Source organism: Nestor notabilis, unplaced genomic scaffold, assembly GCF_000696875.1.
Source record: "Nestor notabilis isolate BGI_N333 unplaced genomic scaffold, ASM69687v1 scaffold2802, whole genome shotgun sequence".
NCBI classification, from domain to species: Eukaryota; Metazoa; Chordata; class Aves; order Psittaciformes; family Psittacidae; genus Nestor; species Nestor notabilis.
Genome location: NW_009917687.1, coordinates 2,312 through 28,273, shown reverse-complemented (window position 1 = coordinate 28,273; position 25,962 = coordinate 2,312). Strand labels below are relative to the sequence as shown.

The 25,962-nt window shown below is 40.8% G+C and overlaps 1 protein-coding gene and 1 long non-coding RNA gene across 2 annotated transcripts; one reads left to right on the top strand and one right to left on the bottom strand.

Annotated features, from left to right (window-relative positions):
* The first annotated feature begins 4,270 nt into the window (after positions 1–4,270).
* LOC104401684 lies at positions 4,271–7,019 on the top strand. The gene is made up of 3 exons (XR_719891.1): positions 4,271–4,387; positions 5,848–5,927; positions 6,881–7,019. It is a non-coding gene; the product is annotated as an uncharacterized LOC104401684 (long non-coding RNA).
* A 5,660-nt stretch (positions 7,020–12,679) lies between these two features.
* On the bottom strand, positions 12,680–18,940 carry AKIRIN2 (akirin 2). Its single transcript, XM_010009350.1, has 5 exons — positions 18,862–18,940; positions 18,394–18,537; positions 17,589–17,738; positions 13,688–13,759; positions 12,680–13,363 (listed from the first exon to the last, which is right to left on the bottom strand). The coding sequence occupies exons 1-5, from the start codon at positions 18,893–18,895 to the stop codon at positions 13,353–13,355; spliced, it is 411 nt and encodes a 136-aa protein (XP_010007652.1). The 5' UTR covers positions 18,896–18,940; the 3' UTR covers positions 12,680–13,352.
* Positions 18,941–25,962: the final 7,022 nt, after the last annotated feature.

Genomic DNA, 25,962 nt, shown 5'->3' with positions numbered 1-25,962 from the left:
GAGGGATGGGGGAGGCAAGGAAGTTAACAGAAGTATGACTGTGCCAAGAAAAAAGCTTCACCTATAAAGACAATGACAAGCAGAGACTCACCATGAAGCTTTGAGATGGCTAAGCAAGATCTGTGGAGTACATGACTGGTGTTAGCATTTCAGCTGCTGCCCTTATTTGTTGTCAGTGGTCCAGCTACGCTAAATCCATTAGATGTAGAGTTGATAATAATAACCTTCCCTGCTTAAAAGTTGATTTCAGCACTGTTCATCTTGGGTTTTCAGAGATATGTCAGTAGTGGTTGGGAAACTTACAATCTTGTAGACTTCAACTGCAGTAGACATTTGTTGTTTCCCTTAAGGTAAAGCTTGTATCTCCCCTCCTTCCCCCATACCTCATGTTGCTTTTTCAGGAATTACCTTGTTCCAGCAGACAAGAAGACTCTGCATGAGATAGTTTATTTCAACACAGCCAGTGTTCTCCGTGGGCACTTGAATGCTGCCCCGAGGATTGCACTTCACACAGCTTTGAATAACCCATACAGCTACCTGAAGGTAAGAAACAAGTGAGTTGTTTGTGGTGCTGGAGTGGTTTCTGAAGGCTGCACAGGATGATGATGTGTAAGGCTGAGTTCTGCTGTTTCATGAAGCTTGGCACACATTCAGCTGTTTTGCAGAGAACCAGCAAGTTAGTGTTGATAAGCAGCTGGGGAGTTTGCAAAGAGCTGGGGAATCTGGCTGGCTTAAATAAAGCAGCTAATTATGGAAAGGGTTCTATGTGGGGAATCCATTTTTCCAGAGCCTGTTCTAGTCATGATCTTTTCTTCATCCTGTTGATGTAGCAGAAAAGTAATTTTGTCCTCCGTTACAAATGGGATGACTGTCCATGGGGAAAAATACAGTGTCTGTGGTTCTTTCCAGGGACTTCCTTTAAAGGGCTGCTGCTTAGTCCTCACTGTGTAGAGTTGCTGTAAGGTGAAGGCTTTGTTCAGGCAGAGTGATGACATTAACAATAGCTTAAATACAGCATATTTAAAGGAGTATGTCTGTTTACTATAATACCTGTTGAGTATTGACATTATGTCTTTTCAAGGTCCAAGAAAAGGATTGTCATTGATTCTACTACTTAACCCTGCCCTTTTCTAGAGAAGAAAAACAGCCCTTTTTCCACTTCTTTCCTAAATCAAATTCACAGGATGACCAAAAGAAAGAAATAGAGCAGGATCTGGAAAAGGAGTGACCATTAGTTTCTTTGTTTTGTCCTTGATTATAGACTCTACTTGGAGTTATCCTTGTGCCCTAACATTTCCCTTAAAATTGTGATTACAGTTTTGAAGAAAAAACAATTGGTTGTAGCTGGAGCTGGGTAATTATATGTTACCTGAATCAAAGCCAGCACTTACCAGGAGTCATACTTGATAAAGATCAGTCTTTGAAATCTACAACCCAATTCATACTGGGTTTGTTGGCACCGTGCCTTTAGTGGAGCGATGGCTGTCAGTTTTGCTGTGTGCAGGAGCTGTTTCTAAAACCACTTAAAAGAGCTTATTTGTGAAAACAGTAGTTAGCAAGTGGGTACCATTAAAGAGACCTAATATGAACCTCAGTCATTTATAGTTTTTGAAAACCTGTAAAAATATAGATTAGGAAAGCTACCAAAATCTACCTACTGATGTGCTTAATAAGTGTTCTCTTTGATGAGCTGACAGAGTTTAAAGCCCTCTGTCATCCTGCACTTTGTTCTTTGACACACTTTAACATATTTCTGGTGTTTTCCAAGTAGATTGTGAAGGTTTGGCATAGTTTCTGACAGCAGCAGTACTGGCTGAGTACCTTGCTTTGCATTTTAATCCATGTGACTCAAAGAAGTATTTTTTCTTGTTTGTATCCCTGACTTCTGCATGCATGGCTTGTACTTTCCTGGGCCATAACCAGAGCAAAGTTCTCTAGAGCTGTTCCTTCCCTGGGGCAATGACAGAAAAGGATCTGCTTCAGTGAAGTACCAGCAAATGATTAGTATGTGATGCCTTTCTTACAGGAATCCAGTCCGGTTATTTATTTAGCAAAACATGAGCCAAGGATCATGCTTATTCTGAAACAAACAAAAAACACTGCCAAAAAAAAGTGTAATTCTCTTTTCACTGAGCCCTTGAAAATTCAGCAAATTGTAACTTGGAATAGCAGCAAGGCACTGCACAAGGAAATCTGATCTTGGATCTTCCTAGGGTTTAGATGGTCATGCAAGTTTTGATCTTGACCTTGGGTAGGAAGGGCAATTTTCACAGTGATCTCAAGGAATGAGCCTTGTTACACACAAAGATACTTTGATTGCTGTGAAATGAAAACCCTCAAGTTGCAATTAAGCTCCCTTACTGGGGAAAGGAGATACTACATGCGTTTGGTGCTTTGGAAAGAGAGTAATGCTATTTCCAGAGCAAGAGTCTGTGCTCTGTCTAGCTTCTGGGGTCAGGGTCAAGCAAGAGGAACCCCTCATCAACAGTATGCTGGATTGTTCCCACTGCCTCGCTCCTTCTGAAGCAGCACCTCTGTGGTGCTGTACTGGTGGTTTCACAACTGCTGTTTGTTCTAGGGCAGCTTCCTGCCTGTCTGTGTAGTTATTTCCTCTCAGCGCAGTGCGTGTGCTGCTGCCTCAGGAAGCTGAGGTTTCCCTGCACACAGTCCTTCCTGCTAAGCTGTAAAGACTTGGCCTAGTTACCACAAGTGAGACTGAACTCTTCCAGGTGCTGGCAGAGCCCCTGCAGTGCCAGAGTAGTATCTTTCCTGGATCATTCTCAACACTTACGTGTGGTGCAGCTAGATACTAATTTCTATAGATGAACCTGTTTCAGGAGAGTGCAGCTGCTCTAGAAGTTGCATCCTCTCTTGATAGTGGGAGCTGTTCTTGAGATTAGAAAATCAATGCAAAGTGTCCAGTAATGCCAGCGTTGGCACAAGGGTGAGTGGTAGGAAGAGTTAGGTGAAGTAGTAGAGGGCAAAAGAGAAAGGTTATCCTTGGTGTAACTTCACTGGGCTGGTTACTAACACAGTAGTACTTGAAACTACTATGGTACCCTCCTGAATTGCAGTCTGGTAAATTAATGTCTGGATTGTAACATTTTGAGGGCTCAGCCATGTTACTGTGAATTGTCTGGAGACCATTTGGACTGAACTGACAGATGTTAACCTAATCTCTGCAGCTTCCGTGATCCTTGTACAGAATAACTGAGCTTGACAATTGTCAGGCTTTCTGGAAGTTGTGACATGCCTCCTAAGTGCTGGAGTCCAAACTGAACCTGAGTCTCACAAATTGCAGGGTTTGAGTTGGGAAAGGTAGGCTGGAGATTCTTGAGCAAAGTCACATTCTGTGCCTAACCTTCTTTTCTATCTTGAGAAGCATTTATTTATGGAGGCGTCTTGCCAGGGCTTCACACACCTCCCAAAAGTAACTTGCATATTTTACTAGCGAATAAAAGCATTTAAGCAAAAATTTCTGTGAACTGACAGGAATGGTCAGTGGGTGTTTTCATTCTTAAGAGTGCATGAAACTGAAAGCTGGAAAAAAGAACCATGAACCGATATGAGATGTTGCTGCAGCTCTTGCTTCTGGCTCATGTGGCTTTTTTACTTCTCAAGTAAATGGTTCACTGCTGATGACGTGAATTTCCTGACATACAGAACAGTTTGTGAGGAATCAGACTTTTGCCTTTATAGCTACTGAGTTTCAAGCCAGAGAGAAATGATCATTACATTTCAAGGATAAAACTCTGAGATAAGAGAAGTAATTCTGCTTTTTAGTATATCTGTCTGATAGATCTGTACTGAGATTTCCTTCTTCCTTTTGAGGGGTGGGAGTGGGAAGAGACACTTTTCTACATACTACAGTCTGGGGCAAATCCTGACTAGTTTCTTTTCCTGAATCCATGGAACAGAGTATTTCCCCCTGATATGTAAACAGAACTTGCAAAAGAATTGGGGGAAAAGCCTAATCAGATAATCACTCATTAGAGACTCTGTAAGTGTACAAAACTGTAGAAGCAACACCAGGAGTGAAGTAGCTGCGTGGTTTTTTTACTGGTGTTTGTTTTTAATGGTGTGCTTGCTTATTTTCCTGTTCTGTGCTTTTTTCCCTTGTACCCTCAACTTGCCATTAACCACACAAGCAGTAAACATCTGGCTGAAATACCTACCATGGGAATTTCCTGAAATAATGTTCTATGTAGCCTTTAAAACCGTTCAAGATTAAGACCTAATCGAAGCTACTGCGTTCTTTCCTTTCCACCAGAATCAAGCTTTGAAGAGTGACGGCGGAAGCATTTCTAATAAAGCCCCTGACATATGCATTGTGTATAAGCTTCATTTGGAGTGTGGCAGATTGATTAACCTTGTTGATTGGTTAGAGGTAGGTGACAGTGCAAACAGGGTCTTTACCTGCTCTCAGTATTCTGATTTATCCTTTTGCTGCATGTCTGCTTTTCTTCAGTGCTTCTTTTGACAGCTTAAATCATTGCACACCTCAGTCCCTCCTGTGCAAGAATCCAATCACCAGCCCACAGAGTCTTCCTCTGACTACTGTGAATCATTTATTTTCAGCATTATTACTCTGTGATGAAAATCTTCTGCTTCTGTTTTATGCTCAGCACAGATCAGATCTTATGCTTCACAAAGTTACCTGTTTTTTTGATTCCCTTTTAAGTCGTCTGTGACACTTTTGGGGAAACTTTCAGCAAACGCTGCTGCTTGCCAAGTGTGGGGCTCTTGGAGAGAATGCGTGTGCTGAGGAAGAGCAAAGGTCTTTCTAGCCTGATATCCTGTCCGTGGCGTGACCAAAAGCGGGGAGGAGTATAACAAGAGAATGTACATTAACATGGTAACATTCTCCAAATACTCCCTAGCTAACAGTCATGTCTCTGGGGAGACCTTATAGCAGCCTTGCAGTACATAAAGGTGGCCTACAAGAAAGCTGGAGAGGGACTTTTTACAAGGGCATGTAGGGTAAGACAGGGGTAATGGCTTAAAACTGAAAGACGGTAGGTTTAGATTGGACATTAGGAAGAAGTTCTTCCCTGTGAGGGTGCTGAGGCTCTGGCACAGGTTGCCCAGGGAAGCTGTGGCTGCCCCATCCCTGGCAGTGTTCAAGGCCAGGTTGGACACAGGGGCTTGGAGCAACCTGCTCTAGTGGAAGGTGTCCCTGCCCATGGCAGGAGGGTTGGAACTGGATGAGCTTTAACATCCCTTCCAACCCAAACCAGTCTATGATTCTGTGTTTTAGTTCTAATGTTTCCTAAACAGGAATGGTTTCTCTATTTATTTCATAAGCCTATCTGGATTATATTACCAGTGTACCTTTTTAGCAACCACAGCATCCTCTGGCAAGAAATGCTGTAGCTTAACTACAGGCAGGGTGGAGGACATTCCTTTCATTTGTTCTGAGTCTGTGTAGTTTGCTGCTGCCTTTTTTGATTACTGGAACTAAAAGTGGACAGAAGCATCTTGCTGTCCCTCAGTTTTACAGGTGTTTTCATAGCCAACAAATCTCCTTCATTTTCCCATGTTTAAGCAGTCTCACTTTAAGAATGTTTTTCAGTTTTTTATTGTTTCTGAGAACAAGCCAGGGACCAGAACTGTATTGGGATTTAAAATGCAGGCACACGAGTTCAGAGAATGAGGTCTTTCATTCTGTATTCCTGCCATGCTAATGTGTAACCTTGCTTGCTCTTTTGATGGCTGCTGAACTGACGTTCTCATGGAATTGCTATTCCAAGATCTCATTCCTCCTGATAGTCATCAGCTCAGAGCTTGTTGTTTTATATGAAGCTCTGTCTACGACGTGTTAAATCTGTGCTGTTTTTCCCTTTCTAGGCTTTCTCAACAGTGGTGACGGCAGTTGAGGGACCAAATGCAGATGCAGCTTCCTCAGACCAGGTGGATGATATCATCCAGTATCCTTTCTCATTGCTCTCAAGTTTGACATTTGTTAATCACAGGATTAACGGACGTAGATTTTTAAAATTCAGCTTCACGTGCACTGGTAACTAATTCCAGAAAGTGAGGCTGGTTTAAACAGCCTTAATGTACTGGAAATGTCACAGAAACACATCAGCTGATCAGCAGTTGGGCTGGGGGTGGCGAGGTAAGAGAGCAGCTTCTGACCATAGGAGCTGTTTGAGTCTGAAATGAAACCAACAGACTGTAAACCAAGTTGAAGCTGTTCTACTCGGTTAAATCATCTGAGAGTTGGTACAGCTGCTGTACGGGGGGTGGGGAACAGAGGGTCGGATAGCTGTGACCTACAGAGCAGATGAAGAAACAGAGAGAGGAGTTTCTGATGAGGAAGATGGAAGCGTTAGCAGAAGAAATGATTATACAAGTAGTGTCCTCAGTAGAAGCCAGTATAAGGCCTTTTTTACAGGTCTGCTGATAATTAACACAAAACTAAATTCTCTATTTAACTCAAGGATATATAGTTGTGCGTTGGGAAGGCAGCAAGAAAGGTATAGTGAGGAGTACAGAAAAGGTGGTGCTGCTTTATGAAATCCCCTAAAAAATACCTCTGTAATTATGTGACTTCCCATTGTTTTGTCAGGAGACATGGAAGTAAGAATTCTTTCTTCTTCTGAGAGACTACAAAATCAATAGCTTTTGTAGGCTTAAGTGTGTTCTAGCAGTGGGGAAAGGAACTCCCTTTGTTGCCACATAGTGTGCCTATAACTAAAGAAATACTGGTTAGATTCAAGATTTGTGCTTCTGTAGGCAAATCATGCTCTGCCCTTTTCCCCAGCAGTTTTAGTGTGAACAGTGTTTACCAGGACTTAAGAGATCTTGCCCTCCTAAAGTGAGTGTCTCCATCAATACATACCATAAAAAGTGCAGTTTCCCTAACTGAAACATCCAGTGCTCGTTTCATTCGTGCTGTTTCTGAACTGGAACTCTTGGGCTTCATAAAGCCCAGCAAGCAGAAAACAGACCACGTGGCACGGCTGACGTGGGGAGGCTGTTAACGTGCCACCAGGATCTTAGTAAACCTGTTCTTTCTCCCACCGTGCAACAGCTGTGTTGCCGCTAACCCAGTCCTTGTAACTTCGCGTTCCGAGTCAAAGTCAGTGATGAGCGAATGTTGTGAGATACATTCTGAGTGCCTGGGTAGGCTTGAATAGCACTGTTGGTTTTTAACGCTCACCCTCCCTGTGTGATGTACTGCTCTCATAATGCTCATGTTCCAAACGCTGTGTTGCTGTGCCAGTTTTCATCTTTGATGTCTGATAGTTAACGCTATACTGATGTAATTCAGGCTAGCAAGCCAAAAGGACAACACTGGCTCCAGAACTGATGAAGCAGTACTAAGTAACTTGCTCATAAGCTGATACGAATTGAGTTGTCATGATAAAATGCCTTCCAGACCCTTGATCTACACATTTAAAAATAAATAAAGCTGGTATGCCAAGAAAGACAGTAAACTTCCATGTTCTGCTGCATGTTCTTCAAATAACAACTGCTTATAACACCCTGAAAACTCCTTCATGAGGAGAAAGGGATGGAATTATTTTGAAGGTACAAGTTTTTGCTCTTTGAGAATATCAAAAGCAAACTGTTTAAACCATTCCTTTCTTCTGCTGAAGTTGATTAGTAGTGGGTGACTTGCTGTCAGGGAAACGTGTGTCAGCACAGACTAAATGAGACCACAGCAATCATGCACCTTGGAGGAAGGTACTAAAATCCACACCTGAAGTACACGCTGTAACTTTTCTCTCTGCTGAGGATGTGTACTGTAGGAAGGCAAAGGAAACAGCTATGTGAAAAATAACAGCTATTGGTTAAGAGTGTGAAAGCACTGCTCATCCAACAGACTTCCAGTGAAAGAACCTTCCCTGCCACTCAGCCCTGGGCAGTAGCAAGCCCAGGATGCACCCTCTGAGCTTCTGCCTGCACAGAGCAGAGCCTACATCTGGGTGTAGGTTACTAATGCTGCCCCCTTTGTGGAACAGGACTGGAGTGGCCCAAAGCTGCTGCTGCTTTGTTTGGTCAGGGGAGACCAGAGAGCTGCTGTTCTCTGCCTACAGCAAGGTGCAGGTCAGTGCCTGATGATACTGTAACAAACGCCATGAAGTGCTGTGGTGAAGCACTGGAAAACCATGGTCAGCACTGGAGTTCTGGTTCCCCGGAAGCAGAGGTTAAGAAAAACCCACACCTGATGCCAGGTATCAGAGCAGTATGGGGGTGTCTAACCAGACCTGGCTTTGGAACTCCAAAGCCACACTGCAGTTCTTACCACATAAAGCATCCCTCAGACTCTGGGGAGCAAATGTGTTCATGCTAATGTCAGCATCCACCTGTGGAAAAAGCCTTATAAACCAAAGGAAGAAAGCTGTTTCCCTGCAGGAAAGCATGCATGTCTACCATGCCTTGATAAACTCCCCTGAGGGCCGTGACACATGCATTTCAGCAGTTTCAGTGGAGACCTCAGGTCAGTCTTACCACCTAGGAACAAGGCTGCAGTTAGAGAAGTGTTTAAATTTTGTCCCTCCCAGCCCACTTAAAAGTTGAATGGTGATTACTTAAGCTTATGGTAAGAGAGACTCTATTGACCTCCAGACAACTTCCAGCCTTCCTCAGTTTCCTGAGAGGATTACAGGCTTCACTTTTCCTCCTCTTTGACCTGCCAGTAGGATCCAGATGCTCGAAGGTGGTTGCACTGGCACTTCAGCCTACACAAACAAGTGAAAAGGACAGCCTGGGGCACTGAAGATTGAATCACTTGCATAAACCAGATCCCTGCTAGGAGGGGAAAAGTGCTATTACAGGAACCTGTAACTTACCAACCAGGCTGTTACCCAGGAATGTGCACAGGATGGGTTAGGCTTGCTTTAAATACCCTCAGAGAGGGCAGGAGTCATGTATTTTCCAATTGCTCCAATTGCAGAGCCACAGTCACACCTCCTGCTGTACTTAAGGGAGGGCCTGGTTCTAAACGTTGCCAGGCAATCAGGAGGACAAGCAGTTTATTGGCCTTTATGCTGCCTGAACATACAACTTGGGAAACACCTTGATGAAAACTCAGCAAGAACTTTCAGGATCTCGGTGGAGCAGCTGCAAAAGCTCTTCTCTTCTACCAAGTCTCAGGGGTGAACAAATTCCACTGTTCCTCACTTCAGAGGGCAAGCTAGAGGACCTGTATCTTAGTGGCCTTTGTACACAAGGCTTTCAAGCAGTGGAAGGGGAGGAATTTCAGGAGGAGGAGGGGAATACTGATCAACTCCATCCTGAACCGCCCCTATTTATCTTGCAAATGCACCTGACAAAGGGAGCAGCAGAACAGCCAAACTTCTCACCTATCTGCATAACGACAGGGAGCCAACTATTGCAGCTCCCTCCCCTCACATTACCCAGTGCAAGACCAGCCCCACACCATGTAACTCACACCTCTGGAGGGTAAAGTATTTGGAAATAAAGAGAAGCAAGCCTCAACAGTGTGTGCTTTTAATCCCCAAATGCACAGGCAACATGACATTAAAACAGAAACATTAACAGTTGATGTCTGTTTCTTCCCTTTAACTGCTAATAAATCTTGAAGCTTACAGTCACATTTTGCTATGCTAGATATGGTCTCTCAGGATCAAAGTTTTAATTCAGTACTTGGCACTTGTGGCCCTAAAACGTATGAAGGGGAAATGACTAAAATTATGTAGGAAGTACTGTGTGATTTCAGCCTTTAGCAAGGAGGGCAGGAAGGTTGGGCAGTTAAAAATGGAAAAAATATGGTCATAGGTTTCACTTAGTTTGCCTTTCTTTGCAGTCCCACCTGCCTGGAAAGAGCTTAACATCGCTGCACTCTGAGCCACCATCCATCATGAACAGAGGAGACACTGCAGCCATGAAAAAGCACCTTGTGCTTGCTACTAGGGGGTCTAGTAACACCAGGCTTTAATTGGGCAATGCAGGATCAACTTTACATTTGGCTCCTCTTATGTAATTCATTTACTTGTTGCTGTAAATATTGCAAACTCACCCTCCTCACATGCTCCAGCGGAAATACACAGGAGATTTGAACTGCAAATACCATGTAATTTTAAAATGTTAGTTTCTACAACTGCCTGCATAGTAACACCATGTTCTGCTGATACTTCCCTGCCTGCAAACAAGACATACACACACCCAAAAAACCCCAGTGTTTATACTGTGGTACTGGCTTTCAAACCATGACACAGTGTAAAGCCTCACCTCTGAATGGATAACCATACCACATTCTGCACTAGCCACACCTTTCAACAATGCCACTGCCAAAACTGAGACCTCAAAGTAACTTAACTCGTTTGAATAGTTTGCCATTCTTCTCTACCACTGCAGATGCTGTTCTCTGACACCACTACCACACTGTGGTTTCAAACACAAACTTGGTAACTTCTCTTTTCTCTTGGAGCCCACAACAGCAGTAAAATACAAGAATCAGCTAGGTGCCTGTACAAGCCAAACATTCATCCCCATATTTTCCATCTCAGAGAATGGCTTCCAGCACAAAGGTCATGAGCACTGGTTCACAAGAAGAGCACGAACTTTTTAATACTCCCTGTTTTCCTGCCCACTGTGCAATCACAGAGCTAAATCCTTCCCAATTCCCGACTGGGGAAGGGAGAGAGCTTTCACAAAACACATCTTCTAACCACACTGTGCTAATGGCTTTGCTATTCAAGGGTACAAATGCAGATTGCAAGCATCAGCACACAAGATTGAAGCAATCTCCTTCCTTTTCAACCTTGAAAAAATGCTGAATCATCTTATGGTTACATGCTTTCACATCTAGGCACAAAAAACAACAGTCAGGATGTACATGCCATTTTTTAAGCAGACAGTAACAAAGAGCTGCTTGAAAAGAATTTACATATCATTGTCTTAAAACCAGGTTAACCCAGATCTTTGGTTTCACTCTGTGAAGTTGCCATCAACTGTCCTCAGCTTGCCTGGCTTTTGGGCAGACTGCAGTTATACACAAATATTTTCCACATGGCCACCGCTAAATGTAGTGCCAAGAATTGAGCAGTTACAGCATCTTACCCATTTCTACTTGACTTGAAAGCAGGTTTGTCTCTAAGCACCAGCCTGCTCTCCACAGCACCCCGATTTTCCCGATTTGTTCCAAAGTAATTAAGCAGCAAATCATTTTCCTATGAGAGAGTAAGTCGCCTGCTAGAACAAGCCTTTCACGTGAAATTCGTCACATCAGAGATCAGGAAAAGGAGCCCGTTTAAGGTCCATGGCAGGACAAGCAGCAGGTTAAATAAAAAAAAAAAAGGAGTATTTCAAAGAATGCAACCTCATTTCCAAACCAGGCACAAATTAAACATACCACAGCTGTGATGCACGAGCACCCATGGTGGCATTGTATTTCATCTGCCAGAAGATTGCTCATTATGCATTAATCTGGAGCAGCACAGGAGTGGCTGGGTGCTGACATGACATCACTTCTTATTTATAACTCTTAATATCCCAAAGGAAAAGATAAGAGCACAGGAGACAGAGGAGATGTACCAGGATGTTGGAGTTCCGGTAGTGGTCCACCTAGAAGCAGTGGCTTTTCTACCCCTGGGCAAGTTAACAATAAAAGGAAGGCAAAAAGTGAGGAGCAGGAAGGAGATGGACTGAGAAACCCAACACAAACACCCAGCAATTAAAGCCCTTGAAAATTTTGGTTTTATCTTCAGATAAAACCTGAGAAGGGACTCTAGCACACGTTCCCCATTTCTGAGACTTGGAAAATAGAGTAAGAAGAATCCACATATTTAAGTAAGCTGAGTTTCAGGAAAGCGAGCAGAAAATACTGTGATACTGTGGCAATGTGCCCAAATCGGAACTTGTAACCTCACTACTAAGTGAATAAACCTTCACTACGAACTAGAGTCCATCACATGGCTTCTCTGATACCCTAACCATCAGCATGAGCCAATCAATGCCTGCATCTACCAACTGAAGTTTCAATTACATTTCAACTAAAACTCTTCTGTTAATTTCAAGTGGTACACAGACTTACTACACAACAGACTTGCACTTAACCAGAAGCTGGCAGTAAGTTACAGAAGACAGCAGTTTATAATTGAAGGATTACTTTGGAACTGCTTTCAAGTTCCCAAAGCAGATACCCTGAGTCCCTTGGTAAGCAATACCTCTACCCCACAGCACACAGATCTGGACTTGCCATACAGTAACTTTGCAGTAATTCATTCTGGGACTCAGAACTGCACAGACAGCAGCAGTCTGGAAAAAGCTGAATGCATCCAACAACAAACTCCTCGACCCTGAACACAGAGATTACACACCTTTAGCTCTTCCAATACCTATGTAGTTGCAGCTTGTGGTGCAAGTGCCTGCTCTATCTTACAAACAGATTTCCTTTAATGCGTCATTTTAATCTGAAGGAGGACAAACACAGCTGCTTGAGTCAGCTGCAGCAAGTTAAATCAACAGTTTCTTATCAGCAGTTCTGTACCAAACATGTTTCCACAACAGGAAAACGCCACAGCCAATCTAAGGAAGACTTCTTTGCCTCTGAAGAATTAGCAGAGATTTTCACCCACCTCCTACTCCTGATCCAAAATTCTGACCCACCCACTACTGCCAGTAAATAAAGTTTTCATTTAAACACTCAGATTTAAGTTTATTCATACACAGCAAAAGTTCCACCTGCATATTAAAAACAAACAGATTAGAAGTAAATGTTTTATTCTTCCAACTAAATTCCAGTACTACAAGGGCAGTAAAACAATGATACACTGAAAAATTGCAGCAATAAACATTTGTTAAAGACTGATAGAATAAATAAAAACTACAAAAATGAGAAATCATATAAACCCATTCTTAACCCCCAAAAAAGTCATGGAATACAGAAATGCCCTCCTTCACTATTTCACAGGCAGTACTGTGGGCTATTTGCTTAAAATTGTCCTGGGATTACATTCTAACTTAACTGTGATTACAGCTTTGTTGTAGTGCACAGTTATGAAAATCACACTAACTTCAGTCAGAAGTGTCATTCTACAATTTTATTTACACAACCAGTGAAGGGCAACTTCTAGAACACCAGCTTTAATCCTTTAACTTTTTCAAACTTATTAACATAAGAAGCCAAATTGTAATGATACAGCAAATGAGGCCACTGGTATTATTACAGGTAGCAAAGGTCCACATCCAGGTGGTACTGACATCAGGGAGCACTCCAAAACCAGTTGCTGCATAAGAGTGGTTGCCACTGACAAAAGCTTGAAATAACCTGTGTTCACAGGGGGAAAAAATATGGCATTGCTGCAAGTCTTTACTGGGAGAGCTTGCAACAATAAAACAGGGTGTATAGGGCAGCCCACATATGCAGAAAGTGTGATTCATGAAACATCTGGAAAGACAAAAAAAAAAGCAAGAGTTAATAATGGAGTTAATAAATGCCAGCTCTGCCATAAACCTGCCATGGCAACATCAAGCCCTGCTTCAGAAATACACCAACAGCGTGTTATGGGAGACAGCCCTAGATTTTTTTTAAACAAAAGCTGTACTTTATCCCGTGTCTTCCTTTTAACTTTGATCGGCCTTTCCTATTACCAGTTTAAGATACTTTAACTTGGGGCCTAGCTGCAGCTTATCAACAAAGCCTGGCCATTTCAACTCCTGAAAATTTGGCAATGCAATGGTGAGAGAGGAACCCGAAGGAATCGATACTCACAACTGGCAGGCTGTTCTCCATATCGTCGCATGATTTGATCATGCGTGAACTTCACAAATGCGTCGTATTGTTCTGCAAGCATGAAGCAGATGTGTGGTGAGTACATTAACTCAAGCTGGAACATACTGAAGGCTACTTTTTTTATACATACAAATCATTTTATGTTAAACACACATCCACTAACAGTAGTTTTAAGTGACTTCACACAGTTCATACCTGCCATTTCCTTCTCATCCCCCAGAACAACAATGCAGCAATGTCCAAAATCCCCATTCCTACTCATCCCCAAAACAACATCACCCTAATTAAGAAACTTCCCCATATAAACGTCTATACTGGGAATGATGGTAGTATGCTCAAAGAGAACTGTGCTGCACACACACACAGACTTCAACATCCCTAATGCCTGCTAAACATCAGACACTGTATTTTGAAGTAATCATGTGTACTCATTTCACAGATCCATAATGGGGGCAGAGTAGTTAAGCAAACATAGCATTAAAGTCAGTGCTAGGGTTGGAAACACAACTTCTCTCTGCTTCTATCAGTACAAGATGTAAGAAGGTCAATTTAACAAAATGGTAACACAGAAGTAGAGGAAAGGCACTTGCTGTGGAACTTAATTTTTTTGGTGACCACCAGAAAATCAAAAGCAAGTAACAAACTGAAAGGATGAAACACCAAGTGACTAGCACTTAAAAAATCCCAATCACAGAAGCAGCCACAATAGGAGACATGTAGTTGACTGTGGACTTCATGAAAACAGTTACTGTGTAATCTGAAATGAAATTTAGATTCAAATGTATCAATTTGGCTTTGAACTAAGTATTGCTATTTTCCTGATTATTCTTTCTATGCACATACACACAAATACATTCGCAATATTTTACTCAGTTTAATATTGCACTCATCAGCAGGGTATCACCTTTCAGAATTAGGAAATTGAACAAGGAGAGTAATATCTACCAGATGCCGCTCCTCTCCATTCCCCTTCCTCCCTTGTGGAAAAATACATGTGCAGCAATGTGGGGTGTTCTGAGAAAGGGGCAAGGTCAAAGAAGGCAATCTTCAACCAAAAATGCAGTTAGATTTGTAGTGGTTCCTAGTCCCACAGGTTTGCCCCATTAAAGTCCCCATCCTCTTGCAGGGATGAGCTTCACCTTTGAAGTAAACAGGGTATCAGTAATCAGCAAGCAGTTCAGCAGCAGCCCAAAGTTTGGATCTGACCCCAAGACCTAAGGACACTCATCCCTGGCCAAAAGGGCCCAGGGTCATGGCAGCCAGTTCCCCTCTGCCCACAGGCAGGACCTCTGTTCACTGCAGTTCTGACTGATGGCTTTTCAGCAGCCATGCGAGGATCTTAGCCAAACAACAAAATAGCACAAAGAGCAGATTGAAGGATCTGTTGCCCAGAAACCACTTCCAAAAATATCAGCAACTAGAACTTTTCCTCAAAGTATGTATTAAAGGCCAGAAACCAACTTGCAAGCTTTCTTCTTTAAAGGTTTAAGTCAACATACACAGCTGCTTTTTAGCATCATCTTTGTTAAAACTATGACTTTGGAAATTCAAAGAATCATGTGTTACTGAAAATCCCTTTTCTTGTGGCATTCAGAAAGTTAAGCAATCCAAAGGTCTGAGCAACCTACAGTGAGCTGTTTGAAAAATTAAGTGAACACTTGTAATGACGCTTACACTGGCACCCTGTATCATGCATATTCTAACTATCTGTTTTCAATCAAAAGGTGGCTGAATGACATGAGTACAAACATGATTACTATGGACCTGACCTTTAGTATAAAAAGCTGGTTTTCACAACCATATTCTAGAAAACCTTTCAAGTGAAAGCTTCACTTAGCCCCTTGAATTCCCCTAGTTCTAAAACCTGCAAAGGATCTTGCAAACCCACATTTATGCTAACACAGCAGTTTCAGGTAATAGGCAGGAAGGGAAATCAAGGCATTACCATGACCTGAGTTTTCCATTTATCAGACACACAAAGTGAGACTCCGTGAAAGACAACTCTGTTCGCAAAGAACATGGGAGAAAAAAAAAATAAGGCAGCATCTGGCTAACTACCTACAAGAAAATCGTGATTCAGAAAGGAATCAGGAAAATATCTCAGATCCAAACATTCAGTTAAGTCACTTGAATGAAGCTATTCAATAAGAGATTTATTACAGAATTCCCAGTTACATTTCCATTAACTTAACTGGTTTGTAAGAATGAGTATCACCTTACAGTACAAAGTTTAGAAAAGAATATAATCATCTGTCAGCAGAAAAACATAACTGGCCTTCTGTGCAAGGCATTTGTAAACTCTTTTGGCAGTCTCTCTTTCTAAATCTCCATATAATGCTGAAAATGTCATACTGGCTTGATATACGGGATGCAGCAAGATGATCTTTCTAGCTCTTTTGATGACTACCATCCTAAGAACCTAACCCATATCTCACTGTAAACCACGTCCCTCCCTTCCAAAAAACAGCAAAAGAAAATGTTCCCTTTGGGACTGACAGATCGAACACACATAAGGAACCTGCCAGAGGGTTTCCTGCTTGTAAAGAACCAAAAGTTTGTACTCAGAGAGCGTCTGGAACAAATGTAAATATATCTGGTCTTCAAATAGTTATGATCGCTGCTAACCGAAATGTATTTAAGAGAATGCAAGAAGTGACCCAATTCCTAATATACACAAATTAGAAGAGTAACACTCTAAAGGGTCACAATTCGTCAGTCTGAAGCAGGTTATAAGCACAGAAATGGAGCATTAGGTCCAAAGCAACAGAAGTATTTAGAGGTTTAGTTCCAGCTGTAAACAGACACAGATTTAAGAGAGACTTGAAACCGTAGCAATTTCTTACACAGCAACAGGAGGTCAGCTACACAGAACCTGAACAGAGGCTCAGGTGCAGAGACCACACTGTCACAGGCAAGCCACAAGGCTGACTCAAGTCTGCTGACACTGCATGGCCACTCCACTACTACCACACCAGAAGAGACCTGCAAACTTCAATTCTGATGTGCTTTCAGGTGGGAGGCAGAACAGCTGTGGGGATTCAAAAGCTTATTTGCTGCCCAAAAGTGCACTCAGATGTCTGTTATAATCACCAGAAATATTAGACACTGAATCATACTGTGAAGGCATCTACCTCTGAATGCACCAGAATTTAGATTCTAAATGCTAGCAAGATGCTTAGAAGTAGAGGACTTCAACTAAAGAAAGGTCCTATTTATAATGCTGACATTAACATGATCCTTACAGAAAGGTAAGCTGGCATCAGGCACCAAAAATATTTGCTAAATGGTGTGAAATACAACAATTCAAAAGAGAGCATCAGCTGAACAACTGACACTCAGGCAGATACCAAACACTGCTGGCAGCAACATAATGGCAAGTACTGGGAAGAGAGAGGGAAATCTTAGGTACTGCTGTGTTGCCAAATTCGAGAAAAATGAAGTCAGTTCCCAAGCAGGAGGAAAAAAAAAAAGCCCTTCACAAAGAGCTCTTAGGCCAGTAGAATAGAAAGTCTTTCTGGCAAAAAAATAAATAAAATAAAATGAGGAGGAAATCATTAATTCAGACATGATAGCAAGATAAAGTTCCATCTGAAATAAATCCACTGTTTCAACTGAGCAGTCACAGTTTCTACCCAAGCCAGCACAGAAGAAAAAACCTATCAAAGAGACTACACATAATTTCTTCTGTCCTGTATGCAATCTTGATCATGTTAGATCAGAAAAAAAGTACAGTGTAACTAACATAAGGAAAAGCTTTAAGCTTTCATTTGAACACTTAAGCTGCCATTTGAACACTTCTAATTACTATTAAAATTGGACCCTCCAAAGGAAGACATCTGCAATGGACAATCTTAACACATTATTTTGAACTGTAATATACCTGCAAGTTTTGTGGTCAAAATTTCTTCATACTCTTCACGGATTTTCTCTTCACGTTCTTTCAGCAAACGTTCACAGATCATTCCAACTTGTCTGAGAGTAAACAGGGGCTGTTCTTTTTTCAATGGTGATGATGCTGCAGATGAAGTACCTAAGATTAAACATTCAGGCACACCAACTTACACTTAAAAGTAGTTCAGAACCACTTTAAAATCAATTTTCTTCACAGCTTTTACATCAGGAGCTTTACAAAGCATTTGGAGAAGTCTTTCTCTGCCATCTGAACACTTCCAATTACTACTAAAATTGGACCCTCCAAAGGAAGACATCTACAATGGGCAATATGCACAGGCATCTTACACAAACACTGTGAATGCCATTTACAAATTTAAGCTTCTATTTTATGTAAAAATGACAGTACAGTATATTTGTGAAAAGACAGATGCTTTGCAAAAGCCTATTACAGTATCAGTGGCAGGGCATGCAGGATTATCTCTTGGAAACAATGCAAGCTTTGCGTCCTACTGATTCTGAAAACAAAAAGCTTACAATCTTCCAGATCAACGCTAGTATCATGAAAAAAAGCAACAGTAACTGCTGAGAACATGCCACAAAACACCAGATAACTGGGGAAAATTATTTACTCAAACAGGAGTCTAACAACATATAGCAGAATTACACAGAATTCATTGCCAAAAAAAGCAACAGTAACTGGTGAGAAGGTCCCATAAAGATAACTAGGGAAAATTATTTATGTAACAGAGGCTAAAAAGACATAGCAGCATTACACAGAATTTTCCAGGTACCTGGCAAAGCTGGTCCAGTAAGGAGAAATGCATGTGGCTGTGCATCAGTAGAACAACAAGGATCTGTCTGCTGGAAGCTATTTTCTAAGTGTCTCCTCTTCTGCATGCGTTTGTACTCCTGTTTTATGTTGTACAGAATTTGTTCTAGAAAGAAAAACAATAAAAAAACTCAGCATTTCACTTAACTTGGTTTCCACTTACACACCAAACACTGCAGGTAATTAACAGATGATAGACTCTTTAAACACGGCCTGCAAACCCCACCATGTTTTACCCGAGACACAAAGATTGAATCTAACTGAAGGAAAGTAACTCCAGACTGTTTGTACCAGAACACTAACAAAAATGTTGTTAGTTAAGGTCAGGTATCAGTGCCAGAGTGCTGCTAACAAAAATAAACACCGTAAGGTTAAAATTTAGGAACTACCAACAATACAATATACATGGATAAAAAATAGTCTGTAGAACTTCTACTGGTATTTATAATCTTCCCTTCATGCATTTAATTTGCAGTCATCTTTCTCCCCCAGACAGCATTTATCATTCATACTGTTATGGGTAACAAAAGACTCCAGAATAAAATATGTACGTGAAGTACCATGCACAAAGCAACTACTGCTTAAAATCTTGAAGAATGGCAAACCCACAGGCAAAATACAAAAGCATTCCACAACATTTCTGACAGCCTCAGATCTACCCAAATAAAGACAATGGATGGATCAATAGCCTCTTTTAAAGGAATATGACAATATGCAGCTCAGCATTTGATCACAGTGAATAAATCACAGCATTTTTAATAATCTCATTTCCACTGTAGAATTACAAGAGAAAGAGTAATCCTTGCAGTAAAACTATCAACCCTGTGTGCCTTTTTCGAAAAATTTCCTACAGAATCAGCTTCCACTGAGACTTCCAGACTTTTGCCAAAGACAGCTTTCCGAAACTCAGGTACGTACAAATCCATGTGACCATGTCAGAGTTGCAAAAGTGCTCCACTCAGTACCTTCCTACTTCTGTCAGCATTTTGCCAACACAATACCATGAAAAATTCTCAACTAGTTTTCAGGTTTGTTAACAGTATACTATTGAGCTTTCATATTTGAACATTTTCTAGTAAGCAATCTTGTGAACAAGTAACTTCAGCTACCAGCTTGCTCAGTCAGTGAAGGAAGCCTATGCTAGGCCAAGCAGAAGCAAGCATTCACCAATTCCTACTTCAGAGGTTTAACTGTTGTGACGGTTCAATTCTGTAAGTCAGTCCAATATATAAAAGAGGAAATTGTTTCTACAGTCAACAGGAATACCAGCTCTTGTCAGTGAAAGAGCTTCTTCCTTGGATTTTGTTCACTGATGAAAGCCTTACAGTTTGTATCTTTTCAGTCCCATGCCTACAGCACTTGTACAATTTTCAACTCCATAAAGGGAGATCAATAACTTGGTTCAAAGCAGAAGCAAATGCAGAACACATAATAAAGAAGCTCAGTAGAGAAATGAAGAGAAGGTAACTAAACTGGGGAAAAAAGCACTCAAGGATGCCTGGAGGATTCATACTTTTTGTAGGACAAGATACATACTATGCTGCAGCGTGGTACAGAAATACATAAATCAGGTTAAACCAAGATGCAGTTAGGCTTCCAAAACTTAACAGAATCCCATGTAGAATTAGTCATATGCATATACATTGCAGCAGTGGGAGAATGGCCCTGCAATGGTTCTATTCAATGGCATTATGGTCGTAAAACAACACTTTTCCTCAGAATCCAATGCTGTTCTAGCTAAAATGATACTGCATAATTTTGAGTAGGAACCAAATCATAAGATAACGTCTGTCCTAAAGTGTCTACACTATGAGAAACATGACTACAAACATTCACGCTGTATTTAAGTCAACTGAAGAATGTAACAGACCATGTGCAACCTTCACTATGACTACCTGGTCTTGGGCATACCTTCCAAATTCCCTATGAACTGCAAAAGCATCAGCCAAGTTTTGGGCATAACAACTTCGATAATCTTCTCTACAGCTCCTCTATTATCTTTTTGCAGACACATTCGCAAACCACATTAACCACCAAAATCATTAAGAAAAAAACAAAAACAAAACCAAGCAAACCCCAGACTCTGGTCCAATGGATAAAACTGCAAGAGTTAAAATTACAATCATCAGCTAGGTTTCCTCCAGCCCTATCAACCCCTCCAAATTAAATACAGAGTAATTCAGAGAAAATGTTAAAACAGCACACAGATTGTGAGAGCAACTGGGGGGGCGGGGGAAGAATATGGATAGAAAATTAGGATCTTTACACTGATGATGCATGGCTCTAATCCAAATTATACTGAATTGTGAACACAGAAGTCTCAATGATATTACAGTAATTTCTAATCTAGTTCTAATTTGACAACACTTTTAAACTTGCCATCTTCAAATCTCACTCTGAAAATAAAAAAAATCTCAAGAAATGCCATTGGGAGATCCCAACCATGAGAAAAACACTTTGATAGTTTGCATTACTATAACTTCAAGTAAAGAAATAAAATTAAGCAAAGTGGAATGGAGGGGGCGACTACTTAAACGTGACAATACACTGTCCACACTGCAAACAACCATGGCAGAAAAAGAAAAGTATAAAGTCCTGACTGAACACGCTTGCAGAGCAAGTACATAACTTGCTCTGGTAAATGGTATTCCTCTGTTTAATCTAACTTATGAGACTTAAGGCACTACTGCTCAGCACAGAGAACTGGAGTACAAGCTCTGCTCAGTTCTGTCCTGTTAGTAGGCAAGATGACTATGAAAATGACTCATCTCATACTTCCCGATTTCCACCATTGGTAAAATGGAGATTAATAGTCAAGAAACACAAGTTTAATGTAGCACTGAACTGTTCAATGACTTTGCACATGAATGATCAGACTAGTAATGCTTCAAATGAAGCAGGCACATTTCTGCAGCAGCAAAAACTGAATAGACATTTTAATTAACATACAGAGGCATAAAATCTTTGACTTTAAACAAAACTACTTCATTGGGAAGTGAAATGTAAGCTTGCAAATATTTATGACTCATTTTAAATGAAAATCTGAATGTCAAATTGAATTATTTTATCTGTTCTTTTTTCAAACAAACTAGCAGAGTAAGAAAAGTTGTTTAAATGCACCAAAGATCTTCTGGTATTTATGGTTTTGCTTAATAAAACACAAAACTGTTTGATGAACAGATTCTTTTCAGAACATTTCTATAGCACCTCAGCACTTTAAAGAAGCCATGAGATATTAAGGCAGTGCAAACAAGACAACTTTTGAACAATACCTACATGACAGACAGCTAACTGCAAAGCCCCTTAAACCTCTGGCCCAGTTAAACAAAGCTTAACATTAGCAGATCTCATTCCCCAACCTAGTTTTTCTTCCAGAAAACCTTCCTGCCTTTTCAAGTTCATTTTCTTAACCTTTCTTGCTTCCAATTAGCTCTGACTACTCTCTCTGCAGCTGACAACTGAATTAAAATGTGCGTTTAACTGGTGTCAAACACAGGCCAGTTGTTTTTGTGTGTGTGTGTGTTCCTCAGTGTGGAGGCCCAAATTACCTTTTTCAACGACATCCATCTCATAGGTGCTTAAGTTCAAATGAGACATTGTGTGTCAGGCAATAATTTAATTTATGAGATTACAAAAGGAATATATTTAATATGATCAAACATATATCACTGTGGCCTATTCTCAGTTTCTTTTTAATCTCACCTTACCCCTTCTGCTCAGTGTTCCTTACTGGCTACCCTAAGGTAGTAGTAAGAAAAAGCCACACTGCTAACACACTGAAATGAATTAGTACTTCATAAATGATGTTTCAATTTCAGGATGACTATGAATCCCAGCCTGTTATGTAAGACTGTATTATATTGCCCCTTGTCCTCCTTCAAGTTCAAGGCTAAGATAAAAAATGGCAAACAAGAATTGCTACTATCTCACCATGACCACTAAAGATATAGAGGATTTCAGTCAAATAAGTCTGAAAATAATGAAATAACTCTTTTTTTATGTAGAGCACAATGTACTGAGAGCATAAAGTTGAGTAAACAGGTTCATAAAAGATCACATTAAGATGAAGGACAACATTCACACCAGTCTTCTTGAAGAGATGTGACTCAGGGAATCAATGTTTCACATTTCAGCTGCTTTCACACCCAGTGAGGAGAGAATAAAACGCGAAGGGGCAAATCAGAATACGATCTGTCACACCAATGAATTACAAAGCCAAATATTCATTTCTAAGGAGTGATGTCGTCTTCTTACTTCAATTCATGACAAAAGACAAGTTGTTCTTTTTCAAAGTTCTGTCATCTAATTACTTCATCCTGACCTGTAATTACCTAGAAATTACGTACAAGAGAAACAGCAGTTCAACTTGAAAAGGTAACAAGGCAAACAATTTTCTTCTCCAGTTTAATAACCGCTTATCAACTATGAAGGTACTGATTGTCTCCCCTGAAGGATTTTTTTTCTTTTGCCTTGATTTTTAAACCGGCAATCTCTCATCTTAGTTCCTGGCTTCTATCGTTTAGCTGAAGGCAACTTTGGCAAAACACATAGGAAGGTGACTCAATAAGCTGAAATCAGAGTAGCAGTTTTCCTGGCCTGAAATGGAACCGAAAGCTCAGGTTTCAGTTTGCGATGTCACCATTCAACGTATGCATTCAAACTTGAACCGTGCCTGAGATTTCTTCTAAGTGAATCAATCAAATGCTATCCTAATGTCAACCGCATACATCTTCTGGGACTTCAGCTCCTGCCAAAGCCAAACTGCTTCACTGTCCTAGTTCAAATTTATAACATTTCCATTAGGCCATCACACTTAATTCAACATCTAATTGATGCTACCACATTCCTAGTTTTGGTCTTCCCACTAGACTACTGATAATGTTCGTTTTAAGCAGCTAGCCTTCCCCAAGGGCAGCACTGCAGCACAGCAATGGATAACTATTCTTCACTTTTTCTATCTACTTAACCAGGGTATCCACAGGCACAGACAGAAATTAAAATAATCCAGATATTCCTCTTGCTCTCCTGCTTTGGTCACAGACATCAACTGTTCCAGTTGTTTCTTAATTAGGCATGGTCTGTTAAGACTTCAGTAATAGAATACATACTTCTGGAAATCACACTCACCTCAGAGGAGCATGCTCTAAGCCAGAGAGAACACTGATAACGGGTATATGCTGACACTTCACAGCCAGTGTCTATAGCTACAGAACGGCCAGAAGCAGTTTGTAATGGGACTCTGTGGCACAGAGCTGGCCACTTCACCAGATCCAATTACTCAAGATCTCAGGCTGATGAAGGTTCTGGTTCTCCCACAACATGCTCACATATGCATTAGCTCATTCTGCCAATGTGTTATTTCAGGAAATCCCAGTTCTCCTGATCAAGGGGTTGAGGAATGAAAACTAAATCAAGCAATGCAAAATGTATTAGACACAGCAATTAGATCTTTCTCTTCACATAAAAAAAAAAAATGTCACATTGCATTTATCAGACTTGCCACTGAAACAAAAAACTGCTTCAACATTTTATGACATCTACAACCAAGGGTATTTAACATTTATAGGCACCACAGGCATCTACAGAAATTTGTCATATAAATTAAATTATCAACTCCAGATGCAGACATTATGTGCCTTTTTTTTTTTTTTGGTAAGGGGTGGGAATGTTTTATTTTTTTAAATCCTGATGATTTCTGCAATACTGGAGCACAATGAGAAACTTGTCATCTTGCCAAGGTAATTTAGCAATAAATACACATGCAGATAAATGTTAACAAAACAGAAATTAAGCAGAAGGAGGTGCAGCACTACTAATATGTCACATTCCAAAGCTGCTAGATCTGTTCATTTTAAAGCCAAACCTGTACTTGGCGACCGCCTGACCAAGTTTCAGACAGAAACAGTTAAAGTTTGCTCAACAGGGCAACTAAAAGGTCACGGGAGGACAGCCTGATGGGAAGACTAACAGTTCTTCCTATTCAAAAAGGTCAAAGTCATTTTCTTGCAGTAACTTTGAAAATTTGTGTTAATTAGATCCTTTTTTCCCCACCCCCTCCCCCCCAGATTTTGCTGTGAAAGAACAAGTTCTACATTAAAGAGAAATTTAGCTACCTTCTGCTTGTAAAGAGTCCTTCGTGAGGGACTCTTACAACCAACTCCATTTGCTGTCTTTAACTAGAGACATTTGCCTTATGACTGTGTTCAAGCAGCAAATACCACTTATGCACACGCACTACTAAATACTGCATAAATTCACTAGTTTCCATATTCCATCAAACATTTGACATTGTCTCTGCTTGGATTTCAGCCAGTGTTCTGAGTTGAAGGACCATTCTCAATAACTCAACCCAGTACAATTTTTGGTTTGCAACATTAATTAGTTGCTGGGGAAGGCAGATGAATGTTTCAGATGGAGGAAAAATTGCACATGCAGATGCAAGTTTGTGGATTTTTAAGTGATTACACAAACTGTTTTTAAATGCAACATTCTTTCTGATTCTACAAAGTTCTAGCTGTAAGTTAACCTCAGATTTCAGATGAGGAATATGGAAGCAAGCTGCTGATCTCAGTTTGTCTTCTCAGTTACTATGTAGCATGAATTAGATTTAACTCCCTAAGGTCAACATTCCATCTCCCTTCTCCCCCCTCCATTTCTTTGGACTGTATTTCCCACTGTAGCTTCAGTCTCATCTGAAAACAAACAAAAAAAAAAAGCCAGACATTCAGGCTTCCTATGCTGCCCTGCCTTTGAATTTATAACACAACTTCAGGATAATTTATTCTGCTTTTTCCTTCTTTCCCCGTTCTCCCCTCATACCCCACCATAATCTTTCATAAGGGTAAAGCTGCAAATAATGGTCCTAAAACATCCCGCAGAACAGAAAAATAATACTGCTGCTGCTTCCTCCTTTCACCCTCTAGAACTCATCTAACAGCTTTGAAACAGGACAGCACTTAGCACTTCAGAGGAAACCGAACATGTACAGTGCATTACGTGCAGGCATCCAGACTGAAGTGCAGTTACTCTGATCGTACGCAACTGCCTCACTTACAGCTACAACTTACATAAAAGTAAAACTCAGCTGTAGCATTCAAGCAGTAGAAAACTTCTTAGGGGAGCCACTTTTTCAAAATCGAACCCATCTTATGCCAGGCAGGTATGTTCTGCACCACTTACAGTGAACACTGTTCTAAAAATGTTCATTCTAGATGCAAACAATGGTATCCAAAAATTAGTGGGGACGCACACGAGCATGCTGAAGCCAGCAAGCACAGTTCCACAGAAGGTATAGCCACAACTGCAGTCTGGCTGCCAAATTCACAGAGAAACTGGAAGTGACCTAACAGCTGTTCAAATAACCACAAAATATTAAACCACTCTTGTTAGAGATAAATTTCATCTTGAATAAGCCTACCGTCTCTCAAACAGGCATATCATTTATTTGTCTATGACCACTCTGAAGACAGCTGTTTTCTCATCTGACTACCACACTGTACTCTTAGTTCTCCGCACAACCCTCAATCAACCC

Bases quoted from the DNA above. Each gene is read 5' to 3' on its own strand.
- AKIRIN2 (XM_010009350.1), bottom strand. From the start codon at position 18,895: ATGCATGAAGGGAAGATTATAAATACCAGTAGAA. The intron at 18,538-18,861 runs GTTCTACAGACT...TTTTCTTTCTAG, and splicing joins GATTATAAATACCAGTAGAA to AACAAATTCTGTACAACATA. The intron at 13,760-17,588 runs GTATATTACAGT...TCATGCTTGCAG, and splicing joins TTTGACCACAAAACTTGCAG to AACAATACGACGCATTTGTG.